At 44.7% G+C, this 18,417-nt stretch overlaps 1 protein-coding gene across 1 annotated transcript; it reads left to right on the forward strand.

Moving 5' to 3' along the window:
- The first annotated feature begins 11,432 nt into the window (after nucleotides 1-11,432).
- On the forward strand, nucleotides 11,433-12,583 carry NHLH2 (nescient helix-loop-helix 2). Its single transcript, XM_089896209.1, has one exon. It carries the CDS (start codon nucleotides 12,157-12,159, stop codon nucleotides 12,562-12,564), a length of 408 nt encoding a protein of 135 aa, XP_089752335.1. The 5' UTR covers nucleotides 11,433-12,156; the 3' UTR covers nucleotides 12,565-12,583.
- The last annotated feature ends 5,834 nt before the right edge of the window (nucleotides 12,584-18,417 follow it).

The raw sequence follows: 18,417 nt of genomic DNA on the forward strand, positions 1-18,417 counted from the left end.
GAGGATCCTCAGGGAAGAGTGGGAGGTCTCAAACTTACAGGGGTTGACAGTGGAGACCTCTGTCATTTAAGCACTTTCAGTGTATTGTGAAGTATTGTAGTTTGATATGCTTGGTTAAGAGGACTTGCAATTATATTATCTAGCTTTAAGAAAATTAACCCTCACAAAGAGACAAGCGGCTTAAAAATAATTCGTTTAAAGACGTCATAAATTAAACATAATACTAATAACGCAGGCACAAACAAACAAGAAAATGGCAGCTGTCACTCTGTCCACTGCTAAAATGAACCCTTCATCAGCCACATTTTAATAAAAAACAATGTTGGTCTAAACAGATCCAATAAGAACATGTCCCCAAATTCTAAATTATCAAGAATGTTAATTAATTCACAATGAAATTCAACCTATGTGTATCTTTTACCTTGAGATATAGCTAACGATAGTTCAATGCTATCATAATAACCAAGATTTAAAAATATTGAGCCTGAAGTTTCACTTCTGCTTAAGATGTAAAAAGTTGCAGAGAATGTCATTCCCATCCTGACAATGAGAAAAATCCAGATAAAAAACAAAATCTTAAGTTTTATTGAGGGCTTCCCTGGTGGTGCAGTGGTTGAGAATCTGTCTGCCGAGGCAAGGGACACAGGTTCGATCCCTGGTCTGGGAAGATACCACATGCCGCGAAGCAGCTAAGCCCATGCACCTCAGCTACTGAGCCGGTTCTCTAGAGCCCGCGAGCCACAACTACTGAGCCTGAGTGCTGCAACCACTGAAGGCTGTGTGCCTAGAGCCCCCGTGCTCCTCAACAAGAGAAGCCACCGGAATGAGAAGCCTGCGCACCACAACAAAGAGTAGCCCCCGCTCACCGCAACTACAGAAACCCCGCGTTCAGCAACGAAGACCCAACACAGCCAAAAAAAAAAAAAAAGTTTTATTGAACCTATCAGAAAGCTGAGGTCACAAGACAATAGAACAACTTGAGTTCCAAAGAGAGACAAACCCTTCTAAGGAGAGACAGGAGACACAAACTCTCTCACCTATGGCAGAGCACATGAGAATAAGGTACAGTCTATGACACAAGTAGGGAAAAAGAAATAGCTATAATTCTAGGGAACTGCCAAAGGCCAAGTGTGGGCTAGTGTGTCAGTCCAGAATAGTGAGAGCCCCAATGCAAGGGAGTTCATACTGTTCACAGACTCTTATTTTTGGACCTCTATTGAGTGCTCGTAAAAAGACTAGAGATAGAACATGTATACAGAAGGTGACTGACAGGTGTGAGGGTCAGGCACAAAACACCATGCACTTCCCCAGTCTCTTCTTGCATGTGAAGCAAAAGCTGTAAGCTTCTGGGGGAGAAGCAGCAAAGATTGTTGCCCAAGGCACAGAAAAAGATGCGTTGTGGGAGGAAGGAAGGGCATAAGAAAAGAGTATCTCTAGGGGAGAAGCACAAAGCCATGTTGAGCCCAAAATCCTAAACTAATATCACGTAGAGGTTTCCTACCGCTGGGAGAGGGGAAGCAAACTCCTGCCCAACATCGACCGTAAATACGAGGAAGAACTTGGTTGCCATAGGCAGGAGGAGCAGGAACGCAGAGAGGGGACCTTGCACCTGAGGCTCAAGTACATAGGCTCCCCCCTTAGACTGGGGTAGAACAACAGGGAAATTCTTTTATCCCCAAAGGAAGTAACAAAGCACCATCTGTCTAAAGCTGGGGATGGGGCAAGCACATGGTGAGAGATCTTCTCTGTGATGCAGGCATGCAGGAAAGGCATGGTGGAGCAAAAATCCTGAGAAAAGCCGCTGGCGTAACAGTTCCCACCCTAAGCACAAGGCAAAGACAGCCCACCACTAGGAGAATTTGAAGTCTGTGGGGTACTGATGGGAAGCATAGCATCAATAAAACTCAAACCCAGCTCAACTCTTGACTAGATTGACTTTCCTGACTCAACCCTCCACATGCCTAAGAGAAGAAGAGTAATGCTCATTTCCTGGCATAAATAGTATTTATTTTATTCTCTCCTGTGCTACAGGTAATGTCTGGTATTTACTCAAAAATATCACACACACACACACACACACACACGCATATACACCCTGCTGTCAAGAGACAATGCAATCAACAGGAGAAAACTCAGGTAACACCCAAATGTTGGACCTACCAGACAGTGACTTTACAGCAACTATGATTCATATCTAAAAAGATATAGTGGAAAAGGTAAACAACATGCATAAATAGATGGGGAATTTCAGGGAAGATGGAACTGCTTGAAATGAAAAACCCAATACTGGAGATGAAGAATGTCTTCAACATGTTCATCAGTAGACTGAACCAGCTGAGAGAATCAATTAACTTGAAGATCTGTCAATAGAAGTTATCCAAACAACAATCCAAAGAGAAAGAAGAATAAAACAATGACAGTAACAACAAGAGAACAGAGCATCCAAGAGAGCTAGAACAGTATTAAACATTATAACATACTTGAAATTGGAGTCCCAGGAGGATAAGAGAAAGACAATGTGGCAGAAAAGTTATTTGAAAAAACTAATGGCCAAAAATTTTCCAAAAATAATGAATGACAGTAAATCACTGATCCAAGGAGCCCAGACAACCTCACAGAGGATATATGCCAAACAAACAAACAGAAACACCTTACACACACCTAGATACATCATAATCAACGTGCTGAAAACCTAAAATCAAGAGAAAATTTCAATGGCAGCTGGGGGATAAGAGGGAGGAACACATTATATACAGAAAAACAAAGATAAGAATTAAGGGAGACTTCTTATCAAAAACTATGCAACCAGAAAGAAATGAAGTACATCTTTAAGGTACTGAAAGAAAAAATTAAAAAACAACTACCAACTTAGAATTTTATATCTAAAGCAAATATTTCAAAAACAAAAGGAACATAAAGACATTTTCAGAAAAATAATAGGTGAGAAAATTCAGTGCCAACTGACCTGCTCTGTAATCAACAGTAAAGAGTGTCCTTCAGGCAGAAGAAACACGTTACCAGATAGAAACTTGTATCTACACAATTATGTAAAGAGTTCTGGAAACAGGAAAATGAGTAATTTTTTTTTTTGCCTGCACTGTGGGGCTTACAGGTTCTTAGTTCCCAGATGGGATCAAACCCTTGCCCCCTACAGTGGAAGCAAGGAGTTACAATAATAAATACTAGCGAAGGTGCAGGACACCTGCAGTGCTGCTGGTGGAAATGCAGTTGATACAACTACTTCGTAAAACAGTTTGTCAGTTTCTTATAAAGTTAAGCAAATACCATACATGCCAACAATCTTACCTCTAGTTATTTACCCAGGAGAATTGTATATTTATGCCCTCATATATACCTGTATGTGCATAGTTACACCAGATTTATTAGCTATATTCTTAGTATCTAACTGGAAACAACTCACATGTCTATTAACTTGTGAACGGATAAACAAACTGTATTATATCCATACCGTGGACTACTACACAGCATGAAAGAGGAAGGAACAACTGATACAACAATATGGATGAATCTCAAAAATATTATGCTAAGCAAAAGATGTCAGGCTCAAAAGTTTACATGCTGTATGATTCCGTTTTTATGACCTTCTGGAAAAGGCAAAACTACAGGAACAGAAATCAGATTGGCGGTTGTCTGAGGCTAGGTGTGGAAAAAGGGTTTGGCTACTAAGGGGTACAGGGAACTTTTGGGGGTGATGGAAATGCCCTATATTTTTATTGTGATGTTATGTGAATGTATACATTTGTCAAATTCATAGAAGTGAACATCTAGGAAGGGTGAAGTTTACTCTATAAAAACTATACTTAAATGCACTGATTTTAAAAATCAAGCATCCAAAAGCTGAATGCAAATCTCTTGAGTTTTCCAGTGATGTTTAAAAGCATGCCATACTCAAGGTCTAGTACTTTTTTTTTTTTTTTTTTTTTTTTGCGGTACGTAGGCCTCTCACTGTTGTGGCCTCTCCCGTTGCGGAGCACAGGCTCTGGACGTGCAGGCTCAGCGGCCATGGCTCACGGGCCCAGCTGCTCCGCGGCATGTGGGATCTTCCTGGACTGGGGCACGAACCCACGTGCCCTGAATTGGCAGGTGGACTCTCAACCGCTGCGCCACCAGGGAAGCCCAAGGTCTAGTACTTTTGAACATTTCACTAAATATAATGATAAATGTTTAGAAGCCTCTTTTGAGGTTTCTTACTTTATAGCAAAAGCCAAACACTCTGCTGGAAATGGCAAAACCAATAAGGTGACAAACTAAAATGCATTCCCCTGTCAGCAAATCCCACTGACAGATGCTTGAGAAACATTGCTGAAGATGCGAAGAAACAAGTATTAGACCAATTTATATGGTGTTGGAAGTTTGCTATTTAGTTGGATGAAAGAACAGCAGCTATTTCTAACATGCTTCAGCTCATGGTACTTTACAGATTCTGTTTCAATAATGAAATACATGAAAAACTTCTCTTTTTAAGAGGGCATTAAAGGTAAAGTGTATGGGAGAAGATACACTTACAACTGAAATGATCTTTAATAAAAAAATGATTTATGGAAAAACTGTGGAGGTGTAACCACTGAGAAAATGACTGCTTTAATTCAAATAAATATAGGGTCTGGGGCCAAAGATTCTATCACAAACAAAATTGATTCACTAAATAATTCCACTGCAAGAATTTTCCATAAGGAGGTTGGAACAGAAGGGTACAGGATGTAGCCATGTAGTTAGTTTTAGAAATATGAGTCCTTTAAAGTATGGGTGAATCTTTGCAATATAGAAAACTAGAAGAGAGCATATATTCTACTGCCCCACAAGGTGGTATGCTGGCTAGCACCAGCTAGAGACCTGCACGCCGCAACTACAGAGCCGCGTGCTCTGGAGCCAGCGCATGGCAACTAGAGAGAAGCCCATGCCCGGCAACGAAAGATCCCGCATGCTGTAACTAAGACCCAGGCAGCCAATCAATCAATCAATCAATCAATATTAAAAAGAAAGATTAACGTTCCAAATTTATTTTTCTTTGATGATAAAGGGCTGTAATAGCATGCTACCAGCAGATTAAAAATAAACTCACGCTCAATGTGTCTCTTTAAGTAAAATATATATTTTTAAAGGAGTTAAATGATAACTTAAAAAAAAAGAAGTTTGTGCTGTGGAGAATGCATTTTGAAAAGAAATATTTGGACATTTTTCTATCGTTACGTCATTTTTTGCCACTGAAATAATGGAAATATGCCACATATTAAAATCTCTTGTATCTGAACACTTAAAACACTTGGAAATAGAAATTTCCAAACTGTTAAAAACTTTTTCCAAATAAAGAGTGTCAGGGCTTTGAACCCATTTGTTAAAAAGAATAATTCACATTAGAAAGAAAATTGCTAACCAAATTTCAAAGATATTTGGCATATTTGATAGATAAGATAGAAAAATGAGAATCATAATTTAGTACAATCAATGATGATCTTCTATTTGGATCTTTTTTTTTTTTTTTGCGGTACGCGGGCCTCTCACCTCCCATTGCGGAGCACAGGCTCCGGACGCGCAGGCTCAGCGGCCATGGCTCACGGGCCCAGCCGCTCCGCGGCATGTGGGATCTTCCCGGACCGGGGCACGAACCCGTGTCCCCTGCACTGGCAGGCGGACTCTCAACCACTGCGCCACCAGGGAAGCCCTGGATCTTTGCATCTTTGTATTACATCTTCTTCTGCCATATTAACCGTTCATAAATAAATTGAGCTTAAAACCAGACCATCAAATCATGTTATCTCAAAGGATTAACCAATAACTGTAGTAAAGTAAAGCTTATTGCTCTTTACAAAAACTATATATTACCAAAAACATCTTGTGCTGCTAAGAGGTTTTTGTATGATAATAAATAAAATTATTTTATAAATACTGCTAATTTTATGTTTATCGCCCTTTTAAAATGTCTTTTTGCGTATGCCTTATAATTACAGAATATGCTACTACAATAGTACATGTATAAAGTTTGTTAATAATGAACATACATACACTGGATATGTATGCTGCACATTTTTACTGATGGAGTGCAAAATTTAAGAAAATAGATTGGAAATAGCTGTCTAGTTGAATTAACAAATGATTATAAAGCCTCTGTAGTCCGACAGTGTCTGGCACAATACGAGACTCACAGGAAGTATTCAAAACTTACTGTGACTCTCTGACCACCTCTGAATGAAAAATGTGGTAATTTATATATGTTTTGTGTGTATATATACTTCTCCCTCAAAATACGCATTTCATTTGGTGAGTAATTCTTCTGCCTGAGTATATTTGCGTAGAAAACCATGACCATAGAAGCAGTAGTGCATAGTGGTTGCAGTTTCTGAATTTGGACCACCTGAGTCTAAACCTTGGCCTTATAATTTATTAACTATGTGACCTTGAATAGACTACTTCTCTGTGTCCCAGTTTCCTTGTATGCAACAGGGCCTACCTCATGGCTTTGTGGTGAAGATAAAAGAGTTAATATGTGTGAAGTCCCTTGACCTATGTTTGACATATGGAAAGTGCTCACTCTAGGCTACTTGCCAGATATATACATATCTATCTATCTATTTATATACATACACACACAGTTACACACACACACACTGGATATGTGTATATTTTGTGTAATTTCATTTACATTTCCTGTTCTCAGTATGTATTTATTTATATATATTTATATTGAATAATAAGAATCTGTTATTAACAATATTAATAACCCACACTTATTTGGCATGACTAAATATTATATATTTAAATATATTATACATAAATATATATATATATATATAAACTAAAGACTAAATAAACTAGGCATTTGTTTAAGCACTTTACACGGATTATCTTGCTCATCTTTGGAAAAATATATAACATAACATACTTTTGTTATTCCCATTTTACAGATAGAAAACTGAGGTCCAGAAAAGTTAAGTAACTCACTTAAGTTCACACAGCTGGCGTATGATAGAGTCAGGAAGTCTGGCTTTTTCTACTTCCCCACTGATTTAATAATATTATTTAGTATTAGGAGTAATAGTTCATAATCTTTTTATTTGCCTGGTGCTTAGTATTTTATAAAATACTTTCATATACATTGAGATTCATAACCAGCCTGTGAAGTGAGTTGGGCAGGATTATTATCCTCACTTCTATAGGAGAGAAAACTGGTACAACTGAAACCATGCGTGTCTTTTGGAGGAAGTGTTTCTGTGTTACAAACATCCTGGGTGCCTCTGTACCCAGGGAGTCATTTACCATAAATGTACTGAGTCCTTATAACATGTCAAACTCGGACAGGGGTGCTAGCGATATGAGCCACAGTCCTCCCCAGAAGCATCACAGCCTAGTGGGAGACCAAGGTATGGAAACCAAGAACCACAGCACACAATGTAGTCTCTAAGGGAGATATGAAAAGAGTGCTTATGGAGCACAGAAGGAGGGACCATCTGTGCTGGGGAGGTCTTAGAAAAGGCAAGGGTGGGGCCTTTCCTGGAAGAAAGAATGCGTGTGTGCGAGTGTGAACCCATGTTTGTGACCATGACCGTGTGTCTAGGTGGATCTGAGTGTGTACCTGTTTACATGGTCTTACTCATGGGTTAATTTATGCACATGCAGGCTGTTAAGTGTGAAAGCAGAAAGCCTGAATGTAAAAGAAAGTGTGCTTGGATTCACACACACCATAGCGGAATCTGCCCTGCCCTGGATGGTCTCCCCATTTCTCCTTCCTCCCCCTAACACCGGGGTAACCAGTTGCTTGCCACTCTACCAGTTGCCTCGTGAGCTATGGTGATTAGACACACCAGGTTTTCAATCTGTCAGTCTGAATCTGTAGTGGTCTAATAGAGCCCACCAGCTTGTGTAATTGGGGGTGAAGAGTACAAGTATCTGTGGGTGTATATCTGTTTGTATACTTCTGGCTATGTGTGAATGCTTAGCGTTGACTGCTCCTAGCCAGACTGGGAAAACCTCCCCTCTCCCTTCATCTTCACTATCTTGGGAGTTCATACACTCACCTGTTTCCATTGCCATCCAAATGTGGCTGGCTTCTGCCTTCACTTAAATGTCCTGGGATATGTAAATATACTTCTGTGCCAGGACTGGACAGAGGCAAGGCTGGAAAATGCTGGTGCCCATTATCTGTGGAGGCACTCCGTGCTCTCCCCCATTCTGGTCCAGGACTCTCCCACAGGATGACAAATGTGTGCAAAGGCAAACAGGAACGGTGACAGTCATGAGGAAACCAGAGTGTCACTCCTAGGGGCGAGCTGGTCAACCCCCTCCCCTGATGACAAAACCCATTTTTAAGGCAAAATTGATCAAGGAGGGAAAGCGAGGACTTTTCTCTCCACAAGTGCTACCTCAGGGACTGGGGAGGTTGCGGGGTAAGGCTGCAATACTCTATTTCTTTTAAACTTGCACAATCAAAAAAGCTAAAATGATTACAAATAATATGCAATTGATGGTGACTAACAGTATCTCTATAAAGTGGCCAAATAGTTGAACTAGATTTTCCCTTTTGTCATAAGGCATATAAATTCAGGGCTGTGGGGTCATGTAAGGCAAAGGTATTATGTGTTGGAATACACTGATGATTTGTGAGTGTTTATGTCCTGGCCCAGTGCACTGCCACACAGCTAAATATTCTCATGTTAAGATAAGCAAGAATGAACTGCAATAATCAACACATGTAGCATGCCATATTTTAAGTTTAATGAATGAGTGGGTGAAGAGAAAAACAAACATATTCAGAAAAGTAGAATGGTCTCATATAGGGATCCTTGAAATTACAATACCTGGATTCTGTTCTCAATTTCACGATGACTTAATCTATTGAAAGGTTCTTATCATATATGGGAAATTTAGTCCAGTGGCAGCATATCTCTCAAAAATATGAATATGCTTAATCAAGCCTTGTCGAAGTGTCTTTTAAAATGTAAATGATTACAAATAAACGTTAGCTGTTGCATATCTGAATATATTTATTGTAGCACCATATATAGTATATATTTCCATGTTCTGGACACAAGCATTATCCTAAACTTTAAGGGAAGATATTGGTTTTATAATGTGCCAGGTGAATTTTTCCATAGTCAATATGTTGTTTATTTGCACTTAAATATTGCATCAATAATCTGAAAAAGAGAAATAACCTGATTATGGCTAGAGATTCTGATTAGAGGCTAAGGTTTCTATCATGGACTGCTTTCAACTGTTATATTTTATGGCACAGATTCAGTGGGAATCTGATCTGCTAAAATATTTGGGCTGTGAAAACTCCCACACTGTGACAGATGTCAAGTCCAATTAAGTGACTCATGTCCAGGTTTCTGTCCAATAGGATTTCCCATTAAATATCAATTTAGGGAAAAAAATTCCATCCCCCTTCTTAAGCCTTTATCTCTTCCACCATCTCCAGGCTGAATCAATTGGTACCAGGAGAGCCAAGAAGCCACACACTCATCTCTGCCTCTTTGCTCTGGCTCTCCCACCCTCTCGCGTCTTTCTCCGCTTCCCTGTCACTGTTACTCCGGGAGACGTTCACTTTTCACCAACCTTTCTCCAAACATCTCCAAGCCACTGACTATATATATTTTGCTACAAGGTAAAGAAAGGAGGGGGTGGGGGTGGGAGATGTAACCAAGCCTTGAAAGACTTTGAAACTGGAAATATGTGTCTGTTTATACAACATACAAGTAAATGAGGGAAGAGGAAGAGGCAAGCTAAGCCCCGAGTTACAGTATTGTGTTCCTGGGAACTGGGGAGACATCAGCTGAACAAAGCCTTATCTCAGAAAAAAAAAAAAATTACTTCTGAGCAAGATTGCATCTCTGCCTTGCACTTCCCAGTTTCTTCTCAGTCGTATTAAGGGAAGGAAAGGCGTTCTACAGGAGCGGAATCTTATCTTAACCATCTTTCTTATTGATTCTTCCGCTATTAGAAAGTGGAGGAATCAGCCCTTTGATGTGATTGTGTTTATCTCTGCATCTCTTTTGTTATTTATAGAGACCTAGAAGAGGAAAAGAGGCACGAGACTTTTCAACACATCGTTTAAAAAAAAATCAACAACGAATTTCCCGAAATGTTTGAGAACAATTAAAAGGAAAAGCCGTTTTTGATCTATCAGCTAAGTGAACAATCATTCATATCGTCCACATCCTGAGATATTATCGTCCCTCGCTGTGGACACCAGCGAGATGACAGCTGCTTTTTCATTTTTGAATGTAATAAATATTTGCTGCTTCTAATATATTTCGGAATTTCTCCCTGCTATTCCCTGGGATTTTAACTCTAAAAGATCGGAGAAAAGATTATCGAAAAGGCTTTTACAAGGTAAGCCTCCTTTAAATGATTTTTTTTCCAGCTTGGAACTAAGTTAGATGATTCATATCGCATTTATAGATGTGTTTCAGTGAATGGCTGAAAAAAAACAAAATGCATACACGACATGCTATTTACGAATATTTTAAAAAGATATCTGGAGAAGAATTTAACCTGCTTCGAGGGCAAGCCGGGAACTTTTTATGCGAACTACAACTATGTTGTGATTTATTGTGATTTTCCATTGCTCGCCTATTCATTTATACCCTTTCAAGGCGAAGGTGTAGCTGCAAGTTGTTCTCCTTATAAACGTATCCGTGAAAAGCCCACAGGGAGTCACATGTATTTCACTTGGGGCATTTGTTTTTATTTTGCCTTAGAGGACTTGTTTTCCTCACAGGGAAATGAAAGCTGCCTTGGAGCCAAATTCGCTCCTAAGCAAGTGCGGTGCTGGGAGCGGAGAGCACAGCCCCCGCTTTTGTCTAGGAGCAAACGCTGCCGCACGTCGCCGACTCGATCTCTCTTCCAGCGAGCATCCCTCCAGCGGCACACTAGGGCCCGGGGCTCGCAGCCTGGTCCTCCCTCCCGGTGCCCGCGATCGGTGCGCTTAGCCCCCGCAGGTGCCTCCCCGCCTGCCGGACCCTTTCTCGAAGCCCGAATTTCCTCGAAGCCCCACGGCTGGGAGCGGCCCCCTCCCCGGAGGGGCGCGATCGGGGCTGGTCCTCCAGGCGTCCGGGAGGAGCCGGGCAAGGAGGCCTTTCTAGGATCGCATCCTTAGAGAAAGGCTGAGGACGGGCTAGCTCGGCCTCGGCCAGGCCGCCCGGCGACAGCTGAGGGCTCCCGACTCCGGGCCCCAGAGCACCAAACTTTGCGGGCGGGGATGCAGCTCGGGCCGGGGCAGCAGGCGCGGCGCCCGTCTTTCCCCGGCCCTTCCCTTCCCTCCCCAGCCTCTCCTTCCGCAGCCACCCGGCCGCCGACCTATTCCCGGGAGGTGGTCGGCAGACTGCGGGCGCATTGTCTTATCCCACGTCGCCGTGTCCCTAGGTCCCCGATGTGTGTGGCTGTCTGCGTGACAGATGGTGCTTCGGGAGCCTGCGAGGGCATGAGAGTCCATTTGCTGTTGAAAGGAGCCTCCACGTTTGTTTAGTCATCTATTATTTCGGAGAAGCGCGAGGGGTACGGGGAAGCCTTCCCGCTCCGGGACGCCTGCTCTCCGTCCGCGCTCGGGGCTGGGTTCCTCTGGAGTCCCGGCCGCCCCGCGCCCCAGACCCGCGCGCAGCCCGCGAGCGCCCAGTTCTCCGGTTGCTTCGCCCCAGGCCCTCGGGGCGGGAAGCGCGCTCCGCGTCTCCCCGCCCCCCCGCAAACCCCAGATGGATTCGTCGTTCGGATTCATTCGTTTGTCAGGGTCGGAGAAGAAGTAAGGGAGGCGGAATGGCCGAGTTGTATTTAGCCGAAGGAGGCACAAAACCCAGGAGCGGCCTCGCAGGCCTGCGGTCGTTCCCCGGAGCAGGCCCGCAGGCCGGTGTGGGTCTCCTGCAGGCCTCGGTGTCGGGTCCAGGATGCGGCCTGGGCCAAGGAGAGGCCTCGCTGGCTCCTGAGCCGGGCGGTGGCGCAGGGCTCGGCTCTCGGGCCTGCCTGCCTCGGCGCGCTCCCTCCCCGCGGGGTCCGCTCCTCGGAGCTCGCCGTCCTGCCGTGGGGAGGCGGCCCGGGCCGCGCGGAGGCCCGGCAGGCTAGGCCCTCGCCCGCTCTCGCTCCTATCCAAAGAAGACCCCCATTCCTTTTATTGATCGCTTTTCTGACTCCCCCTCAGCCTCCAAAATGATGCTGAGTCCAGACCAAGCCGCCGACTCGGACCACCCCAGTTCGGCGCCCTCGGACCCGGAGTCGCTGGGTGGCGCGGACGCCAAGGTGCTGGGCAGCGTGTCGGACCTGGAGCCGGTGGAGGAGGCCGAAGGCGACGGCAAGGGCGGCAGCCGGGCCGCGCTCTACCCGCACCCGCAGCAGCTGAGCCGCGAGGAGAAGCGCCGCCGCCGGCGAGCCACGGCCAAGTACCGCTCGGCCCACGCCACCCGCGAGCGCATCCGCGTGGAGGCCTTCAACCTGGCCTTCGCCGAGCTCCGCAAACTGCTGCCCACGCTGCCCCCGGACAAGAAGCTGTCCAAGATCGAGATCCTGCGCCTGGCCATCTGCTACATCTCCTATCTCAACCACGTCCTGGATGTGTAGGGCCGGGGTCGCGGCGCGGGGCCGCCTGGCCGGGAGTGGGTGAAACGCGGCCAACCCGGGCGGCCGCCGCGGCGATGGAGGACGAAGCGGTGGCGCAGCGGGACGGCCGCCGCCACGGCCTTGGACCGGGTAGGAGGCTCGCACCGTGTTCTCTCCTGTCGGCAGGGCGACTCTGGAAGGTTTCCGACTCCAGAAGGGTGGGGTTGTCTGGCGAGCCCTGGAGCTTGTAGGGAGCATTTTCCAGGCAAGGCGAACCTCCTGGAGGCACCGAGATGAGTGGCCTCCAGGCCTCCCCTCCACGTGTTAGGATCCCTTTAGGGGTTGTTGCTTTAGCTCACTGGAGACTGAGTTCTCCTACATTCATCTCCCACAGATCTTCATGTTTTGAAAGAATGAGGGCAGAAGCTCAGAGTCTGGGCTTCTAACTTTAGACTATCTGGATTTTTTCTAACTGACAAATCACCAAACATCATGAGGGGAGGGGAGGGAATCTCCTCCAGGGCAGAGATCCAAGACACAGAAAGGTGGAACAGGAAACTTTCTGATCCGTTGTGAAAAGAAATATTATATTAGAATCCAAGTAAAACAGACAAGCCTAGAACATATGGTAAGGTTAAAAAGATACATTGAGAACAAACAGATATTGTGGGAAGATTTGAGTTTGGTGAGATTTTTAACCCCAAGGTCTGACGCTAATGTAGACAGGAATATCCATATTTAAATGGAAAATTTAATATCTGATTGCTTTTTCAGGCGAAGTGCCCCTTTATATATCCAAAAGCATCTATTTGTGACCTTAAACATGTGGACCCATAGGTGCAGTTAGAAAAGACAACCTATTTTTATTTATGTTAGAACGAGTAGAGTATTTTTTTCAAGACACTTATTTTTCAGAGTGGTGATAATTTTACTTTGGACACTCTGTGCCAATTTATTTATAGTCAAGTGTTTACACTTTCTCCTGTGGAATAATTATGTCTAACTTTTTACGTGTTTGTTGAGATTATACTGTGGTCTTTCTTTTTGCTCTAATTATATTGCACTTGTATAACAAATTTCCCACATCTCCCTGTTTCTAAGCATATTTTATATATTAAGATGTTTGTTCCTGAAAGGTTCTTTTGTTGTGAGATCAGCAACACTAGCACTTCACTGTTATAGTTTTTTAAAAAAAGTAAGTGTTGTTATCCTTATCTGTAGTTATGTCTGAAAAGTACTTTGCAAACCGTTTATAAGGAGAGTAGCTTCTTTGTGTGTGTGTGTGATGTTTGTGTGTGGGATGATTTTAGGAAATTAAGTTATTTTCCTAAAAAAAAAAAAAAAGAATTCAGAACTACTTTCCTCTGTGACAACCAAAAAGAAAAGTCTATAACCTGAAAATGTTTCATGTTCTCAGCTGTGAAACTCTTAAAACAAGGAGTGTATTTTAGAGACAAGGGAAAAAAAAAAAAACCACATCTGCTATCCAAAGAATTTAGTCTTTTTCAGGGTTTTTTTGTGTCTCTATTGCTTTATATAATGCAATATTTTGTAGTGAAAATAGATATAATCTGGTTTCTATCTGACGAGTTTTTCATATCTCATGAATGGTGCGCTGTTTTGCATATAAATAAAGGTATCAAATAAAGTCATCTCCTTTATTTTAAGCATACTGTCTAAAAATAATGAACATACTGGCTGAGCAAGAAATATCTTAATGGACTCAATTCCTCAGAAAGGAGCTAAAATTAGAAAACAACAACAACAAAACCAAATCTTGACATGTACTGAGATATTTGATGCTCTTCCTAAAGTTGGACGCTGATCAGTCTATAAATGGATGCCCCACATATGATGGTGACAGAAATCATGTTTCTCTCAATGAAGAAAAAAGATTATCAGTGTTTATATAAAAACATTGCTTGAATCATAGATTCTTTTGCCTTAAAAGCAAATTCAGTAACTAACCCAATCTCTTCAAATTAGAGTTGGGAAACTGGGGTCCAAAGAGTTTATATGCCCTGCACTAAGTCCCATGGCTGCTTAATGAAAATGAGAAGACCCCAAGATGATGATTCTAAGTCCTCATGGCACTTATCAAGAACAAGGTGCATTTCACTATTGTACTATAGCACTCAGACATCTAATCAGGACATAGATTTAGGACATGACATCTGCAAGCAAGAAAAGACAACTAAACCCTGGACCAACCTGGAGATATGAAGAATGTTATCTACAAAAGCCTATACTTAATATAAAACTGTGGAATACTTTGTCTATAAGCAGAAGACACGAATAACTTGAAGACTATATACATGTGTGTATGTACACACACATATAGAGAATATTATCAACTGGGAGTCCATATCACACCAAATCTCTGGTTGCAAAGTAAAAAACGCAACTATGTGGATGCTTGGTTTTATAGCTATAAAATATCTGGGATTCTGAACATTTTTCACCTTTTCTTGTAGTCAGGTTCACAGATACCTGATCAGGGAGACTTCATTCTCTTCTTCAGCTGCGGAGAGTACTTCCTAGGACATGAAAAATAATGGTGGCTTCTTTGGCCTTGTGTCTGGACCAAGTTGTGGTCCCTGCAGCAGTGGCTAGTTGCCCGGCCTGCACACACACTACCTTTGGACTGAGTGTTTGCAGGTCTCCCTTCCCGCCTCAAGGAGTGTGGTGAGGTAGCTACTCCGCGTCCTAATAGCACTTCTCTGTTGTAGGGCAGAGAAATCGGCCCTGCTCCTTTGCCAAGGAAATGAAGTCAACATCTAGCCTCCCTTTTCTGGTTTATGAGCCCAACTTCCAACTGACCAACACAGTCCTCCCTCTGACACCTAGGAGGAGCCTATTAACTCCCCTCTCTAGACTAAGTCCCTTGCCCTTGGAGTTGGACGTAGGGCAGACGTGGACAAAGGGCAACATCCCTTCCCAGGTACACAGCCCACGGGATCTCAGGAGAGGATCTTTGCAAAATCACTTCAAATCCGAGGCTTGTGAGCGGCCCCCAAAAAGAAGGGCAACACTGTGGCGCTCTGCTGGACCAGAGGGTGACTGGCTGCTCCCTAGCACGTGGCAGGGACTCTGAGTACTCAGCCATACGTAAGGGAGTAGAGTCTTCTCCGAATAATGATGATGGCGATCACTCAGTCTGACATTCAGCAAATATTTATTGAGGACCTACTGTGTACCAGGCATTGTTCTAGGTGCTAAAAATAGAGCAACAGATGAGACAAAGTCTACTGGAGAAGAGCAGTACACTGACGACAATAAATAATAGTTAACTTCAGGTATTGCTCAAGGCTATGAAGAAAAATAAAGCAAGGTAAGGAAACAGAGAATGTCAGCTGAGGGTGCTGGTGGAGGGTATTATTTTAGACAGAGCTGTCAGGAAAGGCCTCTCTGAGGAGGAAACCTCTGAGTAGCCACCTAGCTCTGCCTAACCAGCAGCCTCCACAATTGCTGCCCCTCGTGCCCTTTCTTCTAGCATCCCGTTAACCTGACCTGTGCTCAGGCCACCAACACAGCTCTTGGGGATCACTCACCATTCCCCACTGGCAGCAGCCTCACCCTTCACCCCCAGTTTGCTCCCTCTGTAGGCAGACCTGGGACCACAGTTCCTCCAACTGCTCCTCACCCCTTTTGCTCTCTGTCCCCACTGCCCAGCAACTCACCAGGGCATTGCTGCTCCCCAGAAAACTCAGCCCCACCTGGCCCAGCTGATAAGGACACCTGGGCTGCATATTTCTATGCCCAAATGTCCCCTCACATCTGCCACTGTTCGGAGACATCCAGAGAAAAGGGGCAAAGGCTCTGGGCAAGGGCTTACCTGGTGGCGCAGTGGTTGAGAGTCCGCCTGCCAATCCAGGGGACGCGGGTTCGTTCGTGTCCCGGTCCGGGAAGATCCCACATGCCGCGGAGCGGCTGGGCCCATGAGCCATGGCCGCTGAGCCTGCGCGTCTGGAGCCTGTGCTCCGCAACGGGAGAGGCCACAACAGTGAGAGGCCCGCATGCCGCAAAAAAAAAAAAAAAGCTCTGGGCAAAAAAACCCCAAACAAAAAACCCACAAAAAAACCCTTCCCTTGCATGGGGAAGAGAACGGGAGGAGCAGCGGCAGAGGGCGTGGGTGGTGGGATGCAACGGGAAAGGAAGAGCAGCCTGAGGTCAGGGGAAATGGGTACAGAAAGAAATGAGGCTGAGTGGAGGTGGAGGGCTGGGGCCGGGAATGCCTGCTTCCCACACGAACCCTGTTCCTGGGGCTTCCTCCAGTGGCCCTGCCCCCTGAACAAGCATCTCCTGATGCTATGATGAGGTTAGTAGACAGAGCCGACCTCTGCAACACTGGGATTTATCCAGCTCCCATCGCTGCTGTCTGTTTCTGGATGCCTGTCTTCCTCCCATGGAGGTTCAGGGCAGCAGGAGTTAGGGAAGTGGGGACAGCTAATGTGAACGTGTGCACAGCTGATACACTTTTTCTGGGCTTAGAAGGGCTATCTCATTCAGTACTGGTAGTGGTAGAAATATTAATAGCTAACATGTATTGAGTGTATACTATGTGCTTACCGAGTTAAGTGCTTTGCAGGCATGATCTCATTTAACTCACAACAACCCAGTGCAGTAGGTACTTTTGTCTCCATTTAACATATGAGGAACTTGAGGCTTAGAGAAATAAAATAACTTGCCCAGGGTCACAAAGTCATGTTTGTCAGTTCATCAAAACCCCTGCTCTTACCCATCATACTCCATGGCTTTCCTTTGCCAGAGGGACGGCGGGGCCATGCACATACCCCCACCCTTAGCTCCTGCACCCCATCTCTCCACCCATGTGATCAGGGGAAGCTTCAGATCAGACATACCAAAGGAGTGCAGGATCTGCAGTGCACGCACCAGCTACCAAACCAAGGGGCCACGTGGAGGCTAAGACTGAGCCTCTGTTCCGCTTGCCGGGTCAAGCATGAGCCCTGACTTGGGGCTAAACTCTTGGGAAGACACTGCAGGCTAGTGGCAGTCCTGAATCAGCCCCTCCTGCAGGAGTCTGGCGCTGACACTGTCCATGGTACTACTCTTCACCACCACACGGGTGAGCCTGACTCCTCAGCTTCCCCCATCCACACGCCTCTGCACATCAAGGCCCATCCTCACACTGCACATCATCCCTTGCCTGGACATTTTTCTTGACTCTTCAATGCCTATAAAAAAATAAAACTCCAATTCTTTCTCTGGGCACAGAAATCTTTCGCAACCTTGTTTCAGATCCTCTCTAGCATCACCTTCAGCCACTTTCCCTGAAGTTAAGTGTTCCTGCCAAATTCAGATTTCCTCACTTCCCTGGAGATGCCTGTCCTTTATAACCTCCACTTGTTTTCTCTCTGCCTAGAATGCTCTCCTCCAACTTTATTTTTGCCCAGAAAATTCCAATGATGCCATTGTCACCCAACTCAAGTGTAACCACTTTACAAAACTTTCCTCAATTTCTTTGGGCAGCGTGAGCTGCTCTGCTCTCTGAATCCCAGGTACAATCGTCATTATGCCAGAATTTATCTTTCTCCCATCCCTGTGTTTGAGACCTAAAACTCTGGGGCCAGGTTCAGACCCTGGCTCCAACTTACTCTAAATGTATGATGTTGGGCTTCCCTGGTGGCGCAGGGGTTGAGAGTCCTCCTGCCGATGCAGAGGACACGGGTTCGTGCCCCGGTCCGGAGGATCCCACATGCCACGGATTGGCTGGGCCCGTGAGCCATGGCCACTGAGCCTGCGTGTCCGGAGCCTGTGCTCCGCAATGGGAGAGGCCACAACAGTGAGAGGCCCGCGTACCGCCAAAAAAAAAAAAAAAAAGTATGATGTTGAACATGTGACTGTATTTCCTTC

Source organism: Delphinapterus leucas, chromosome 1, assembly GCF_059928025.1.
Source record: "Delphinapterus leucas isolate spDelLeu-1000000601 "Yukka" chromosome 1, BTC_Dleu_Yukka2, whole genome shotgun sequence".
In the NCBI taxonomy this organism is placed as follows: Eukaryota; Metazoa; Chordata; class Mammalia; order Artiodactyla; family Monodontidae; genus Delphinapterus; species Delphinapterus leucas.

Bases quoted from the DNA above. Each gene is read 5' to 3' on its own strand.
- NHLH2 (XM_089896209.1), top strand. From the start codon at position 12,157: ATGATGCTGAGTCCAGACCAAGCCGCCGACTCGGACCACCCCAGTTCG.